At 31.1% G+C, this 6,384-nt stretch overlaps 1 protein-coding gene and 1 non-coding gene across 3 annotated transcripts; both read left to right on the plus strand.

The window, feature by feature from the left end:
* The first annotated feature begins 1,930 nt into the window (after positions 1-1,930).
* LOC110669908 (probable beta-1,3-galactosyltransferase 12) lies at positions 1,931-5,336 on the plus strand. 2 transcript variants are annotated; one of them, XR_002497792.2, is made up of 7 exons: positions 1,931-2,483; positions 2,880-3,032; positions 3,120-3,202; positions 3,276-3,375; positions 3,504-3,617; positions 4,596-4,745; positions 4,993-5,336. XR_002497792.2 is itself a non-coding variant. In XM_021831766.2 (7 exons), the coding sequence occupies exons 1-7, from the start codon at positions 2,077-2,079 to the stop codon at positions 5,079-5,081; spliced, it is 1,089 nt and encodes a 362-aa protein (XP_021687458.2). In that variant the 5' UTR covers positions 1,933-2,076; the 3' UTR covers positions 5,082-5,336. The 2 variants fall into 2 exon arrangements, 1 of the variants encoding a protein (XP_021687458.2); XM_021831766.2 differs by having other exon boundaries at positions 1,933-2,483; positions 4,603-4,745.
* LOC131170999 (small nucleolar RNA snoR69Y) lies at positions 2,645-2,742 on the plus strand. Its single transcript, XR_009141759.1, has one exon. It is a non-coding gene; the product is annotated as a small nucleolar RNA snoR69Y (small nucleolar RNA).
* Positions 5,337-6,384: the final 1,048 nt, after the last annotated feature.

Here is a 6,384-nt window from a genome sequence, read left to right on the forward strand (position 1 = left end):
CCGGCTATTGTGATGAACATTGTACTAATGGCATGATATAACTGTGTGTTTGTATGAAATTTGTTTTAGGACTTCTGAAATGAGACTATTTTGACTAAAATTATAAATTGTGTTTTGTATTTATTTTCATTTTTAGTACCATATTGGAATAAACGTGATTTGATTTATGCATAAGATTTTATTTTAGTATGTTGTGTACCACTGAGTTATAGTACTCAGCGATAGCTGTTTATTGCTGTCGCAGATAGAGAGACTAGTATAACAGCGGAGTGAGCTGCTAAGGATTTCAATGCTACTTTTAGACCTTTTAACGGGTATAATTTTATGCCCTGATTGTACATATTTATTTTAATATATGTAACTATATGTACATTTGTAATTTTGTCATGAGTAGTTGTACAGATTCTGTAATAATATTATTTTGGGTTTTCTGATGTAAATTTAGACTGATAAATATAAATAAACTTTTCTTCAATGAAATGCAAATGAGATGAATTATTACTATTTTTGGAAATAATTGAATTGAAATTTTGAGTTGTGAAATATTGATTGAATTGTGGAGTTTTGAGGAAATTGTGCTGATTTGAGTTATAATGGTGGTTGTGAATTGATGAAGTGTTATATTGAAAGTGTTTTTTACAAGCAAAATTTTTCGATTTTCTCAAATACAGCCGGCACTCTGCCGAAATTTTTTCAAAATTTATAAAAAAATAAAAATGGACAAAAATTTTAACTAGTTTTTAAACTTTAATTAAAGGTTTTTAATGCCTGTTAGAAATGCTCACCACTTTCAAAAAGTAAGAAAATTGTTTAAAAATTCCTTGTAGTGTATTTAATGAGTTATCAGTAAACTGAGTCGGTAATTTATTAGATATACTACGGGATCATGTTATGCCTTATAAAGGGGTAAAGTGTGACAGATAAATTTTAACAATTATCCCTGAACTTATATGGTTGTAACACTACAGTCTTTCAAATTTAAAATGTAACATAAAACCCCCTAAACTTTTAAATTTTGTACAGTAAAATCCCTCTAACTTTTAATTATTAATTTTCCAATTATAAACTGACGTGAACAGCTTTCACATGGTGTTTAGTCAACATTTCTCTTTTCTCTCTTATGCAAAGTGTAAAATTATTCCCACTACACATTAAAAATTATTTTGTTTACTGACAGGAAAATGATTCAATTTACACATGGCTTGAGAAAGAAAAGAGAAATACTGATTAAGCTCCATGCTGAAACTGTTCAAGTCAGCGTCTAACTAAAAAACTAGTAATTAGAGGTTAGACAGATTTTACTGTGTAAAATAAGAAAATTGATAGGGTTTTATGTTACATTTTTAAGTTGAGGGACTGTAATATTACAATTAGATAAATTCAGGGACAGATGTTACAATTTACCTTTAAGAATACAAAAAAACTATTCCTTTCATCAACAAATAGAGCAAATGCCATAAGTGGATAACACTCATGAACAAAGCTTCAAATAACACTTTATGATTGACATGTGCTTTTTTGTTTTAAAAGATGATGAAAAAGAATTAAGAAGAACGAGAAGTATGGAATGTTCAATATCGGTAAGATGTGAAGGTGAAGAGACTTATGATGAAGTTGTCAAAATGTTCTTCATGTCAATGGAGGAAAGCTCAAATGAAGTAATTTAAAATGATGATGTTGTTAAATTTTCTTATGATGAATTAGTTAATGCTCTTAAAGTTATGAATAATGAACTAAAATTAAGTCATAAGAAAAATAAATTTTTAAAAAGTTAATTTTTAATTTATTTTTATTTAAGTGATATTTATTAGTTTAAAATTTTTATTTTTTTATTAATTTAATATTTATCAAAGAAAATTGTTATATTTTTTATCCTTTTACAGTTTTGTTTATTAAAATTGTTAATTTGTGAAAATATAATTAAAAATAGGAGATAAATAAAAATAAAATATATATAGTGTTAGTCGGAAAAACGTTTCCGTTTTCTTCAGATCCGGTACCAGACATCCCTGAGTATAGGGTGAAGAGGGAAGACAGTGGCTGTCCAATACAGACCCGATTTTAAGTTGTAACCAAATGCCACTCTTCTCTCTTCGTCATTCCCCTTCCCTTCCGACATCCACTTCGAAAACGATCAAGCCCCATAAATCCGGTTTTACCCCTTCCTCCTCTCGTTATCCCTTGCACTTCCTCATCTTTTCACTTGTTTCCCTCCTCATCGGCCTTGCTGGCACAATATTCGCTATCTCCGCTATCCGCCGGCCCCGGCCCTTACCTGTTTTCCGCTGCGGTAGATCCGAAGACACTTTTCGCGCATTCTACTCGAGCTCGGGTTCTAACAAGCTTGGAGATGATAACGCGGCGCTGAATGATCGGCCCAAGCTTCTTGGGTTCGTTGGAATTCAAACCGGGTTTGATTCCGTTGATCGGCGTGCTGCCCTTAGAAGCACTTGGTTTCCTTCTGACCCAGATGGGCTTTTGAGGTATATTATGATGTTTTTACTGAATTTGAGAAATTTTATGATATTTAGTGTTCTTGATTCGGATCACTAATGATTTTGGGTAGCTTTTTGCTAAAAGGTAAAGATTTCGGATCATTGCACATTTTGGATTTTCAAAGTTTTTATCTTTACTCTTTGTGACTTCTTGTTGATGATGCTACTTGATAATCCCAGCTCATTATGAGATCTTTCTATTGGAAGGTATAGAAATAGATTTCTTCAATTATATTTGAGCCTAAAACACTGTTCACATGCCAGGATTTCTTCAAGCCACCCCTCTCAATGTAGAGATATCATTTTTGTTTGCTATTTCGTTCCAGAGAATTGCGCTTGCCCAATTAAGATAATTTTCTATAATGCTATTGTTGCTTTTTGGAGGTTAGAGCAAGCTACTGGTTTAGCATTTAGATTTGTAATAGGGCGATCAAACGATGCAAAGAAGATGGCACGACTTGAGAAAGAAGTTGAAAAGTACAGAGATTTCATGCTGATAGATGTTGAGGAAGAATATCTAAGGCTTCCATACAAAACGTAAGGTCATATACTGCATAAAGCTTTCATCTTGTGGATTCACTTAATAGCTTGTCTGATATTACCTATAATTTCTCCTCATTTTAGGTTGGCATTTTTCAAGGCAGCCTATAAGCTTTTTGAAGCAGATTATTATGTTAAGGCTGATGATGACATCTATTTGCGTCCAGGTACATGAGATAACAAAGAAAGCATATTTATTATTCAGATACATTGCTAAAATTTATGCTCTTGCTTTGTTAGATCGACTTGCAACTCTTCTCGCAAAGGAAAGAACCCATGCAATGACTTACATAGGATGCATGAAGAAAGGACCAGTGATCACTGACCCTAAAATGAAGTGGTATGTGAATATTGCTTATGATCTACTGTAGTATTTTTGTTAACTTCGTAGTTCTTTTTTGTATGCCTTCACTGTGAATGTAATAGACATGTCATTTTTCATTGTTTTGACAATTGCAAAAATTTCAGGTATGAAAAATCTGGGCATCTGATTGGAAATGAGTACTTTTTGCATGCTTATGGTCCTATATATGTTCTTTCAGCAGAGGTTGTGGCTTCCTTAGCAGCTGCTAGAAATAACAGGTCTTTCATTTACATAAAACTTGCTTCTATATATATATATATATATATATATATATATATATATACCATTTTTTTTATCTCTGGAGTCTGGCCAAGGAAATAATTGCATTCCCTGCAAAATGCTTTAGATTGTTTATCTATTTTGTTTCATAATTTTCAGTAGACATAGTATATGATTAATTAGTTGTTGAGCATGTTGGAGTACTTCACTACTTGCAAAATCATGCTGTTTTTATATAATTGCTGGCTTTCCATGTGATATACTAATTTAAAGGCCCATCAAAAGTTTGATGTTGAATTGAGATAAATAGAAGTTTAAGAGGCAGCTCATATGTGTAAGCACAGTGAAAAATTGAGTTTCGATTTTAAGTCCTAGTTGTTCTTTTATTTTACATTTCAAGATGCTGCCTGCATTGACCATCTCACTTGTCAAAAATGATATTCAGTGTCAATGACTCAGTGGTTAGCTGTAATGTCATGTTTTGATCCCTACAACTAAGATGTGGTCCAATCCTGTTTAAATTTTTTCCAGTGTAATTCTTTCGATATTTAATATTTTAGAAGAATGTATATTAGTGGTTGCTGTTGTAGGATATGATTATGAAATCATGACCTGGAACCTCTCTCTCCTGCATTTTCCTTTTCTTGTTGTACTCATTCGTGCGTTGTCCTTCAGACTATTATCCACTCATGGTACTAGCAAAGAAGGTTCTCGTTAAGAAAAATATGCATTAGGTGGCTGCACTTAATTTGCAACTTGTCCTATCTGTTTCATCTTAACTTTCAATCATATCCAAAAGCAGTCACTCTGCTGAATATAGTAGCATTTTTTGTTTTTCAAAAGTGCTACTACATTCACTTTTAGTCCTTTTAACATATCATGTTTTTTGATCTTCTCAACATCACTGTGGTGTCATCCATGTTTTATATTCTTGCTTTCCAACAGATTTTCTTGTGCTAAATAGATGCATCTCTTAGCTTTCAGTTTGAGAATGTTCAACAATGAGGATGTCACTATTGGTTCATGGATGCTTGCTATGAATGTTCACCATGAAGATAACCGCGCAATTTGTGATCCTCGATGCACTCCAACATCCATAGCAGTTTGGGACATTCCTAAATGTTCAGGTATACACATCCATTAACTCCCCACAAATGTTTCTTTTTTCATACAGCCAAAGGCAATGAGCAATGAGACGAAACAAGTGCTGGCAGTGCTTGTATGCCTGATATGCGTGTCTTTATGCTTAGAGTGTGGATCGCATTTTTCTCGACTAAATTCAGCACCCCAAAACAATGATAAGAGAAATCATGTTATTATTTTGTAACATCTGCAGAAATTTCCTTAGTCAGTGAATCAATGAAAAATTTTCAGGTTTATGCAATCCTGCTAGCCGTATGAGGGAGCTTCACAAGATTGATATGTGTTCCAAAAGCCCCACATTGCCGGCTGACGAAAAATAGTTTCTTCATTTCATTTGTGACATGGCAAGATGGGCTGTTTTGTTGGAGATGCTTAGTTTGGTGGGAAAGCAATTGTATTCTTGAAGTAGCTTTCAGAAGAAAGGTGGAGAGCTTCCACCCCTGAACTATTGATGTAAAAATTAGTGTACTATAGGTGAGCATTTCATTACATTAAAGTTCTTAAACATATGACAGTCAGTAAATATGTAGAATATCAATAAAAGATCTACATCAACGGGACCATCATTTTGATCACGAGGGACTGGATTCAGGGTTTGATAAGGTATGTTCAGTGTGGGATAAATTTTGATAATTGTCGTTGAACTTATCTGGTTGTAACATTACAATCTCTCAACTTAAAAATGTAATATAAAATTTTATCAATTTTTAAATTTTACACATTAAAACCTCTCTAATCTCTAATTATCAGTTTTTTAGTTAGACGCTGACTTAGACAGTTTCAGTATGGAGTTTAGTCAGTATTTCTCTTTTCTCTCTCAAGTCATGTGTAAATTGAATTATTTTTCTCTCTATAGATAGAATAATTTTTCATGCGTAAAGAGAATAATTTTACACTTTGCATAAGAGAAAAGAGAGAAATGTTGATAAAGTGTCATGTGGGAGCTATTCACATCAGTTTTTAACTGAAAAATCAGTAATTGATAGTCAAAGGGATTTTATTGTGTAAAATTTAAAAATTTAGGGAGTTTTGTGTTACATTTTAAACTTAAATAACTGTAGTGTTATAATTATATAAGTTCAGGGATAGTTGTTGAAATTTATCTATATAGTGTGATCTGATTATTTTTTCTTGGGATTGACTTTTTAAAGAATTTATGTATTCTTTTAAAATTAATAATTAATAATTATTGTAATTATGTGGTAAAGAATTTGTCTTTTAACAGTATATTATTACTTATATATTTTATGTGATTTAAATGGAATATCGTAATAACGGATGATAGTTCTAAACTGAAAATAACAATAATATTTTAAAAAAATATATTATGTAATTTATATTATTAATTAATAAAATAAAATCATATTTATAATTATATTTTATTTATTAAATAATAAACACAAATTATAAAATAATTATTATTATTATTATAATATATTATTAACTAAATAATTAAAAACTCAATTCAATAGAATTTCACTTATTTAATTATTCAATTAAAATATGATAATAGACATCCTTACTTTAAATGCAATTATTCTATTGAATAAGAAACTCAATTTCTTTTATTTATTTATTTTTTAAATTATCACTTATCATCGATAAAATTATATAATATTCTCT

The sequence above is a fragment of the Hevea brasiliensis genome, chromosome 11 (genome assembly GCF_030052815.1).
Source record: "Hevea brasiliensis isolate MT/VB/25A 57/8 chromosome 11, ASM3005281v1, whole genome shotgun sequence".
Classification (NCBI taxonomy): domain Eukaryota; kingdom Viridiplantae; phylum Streptophyta; class Magnoliopsida; order Malpighiales; family Euphorbiaceae; genus Hevea; species Hevea brasiliensis.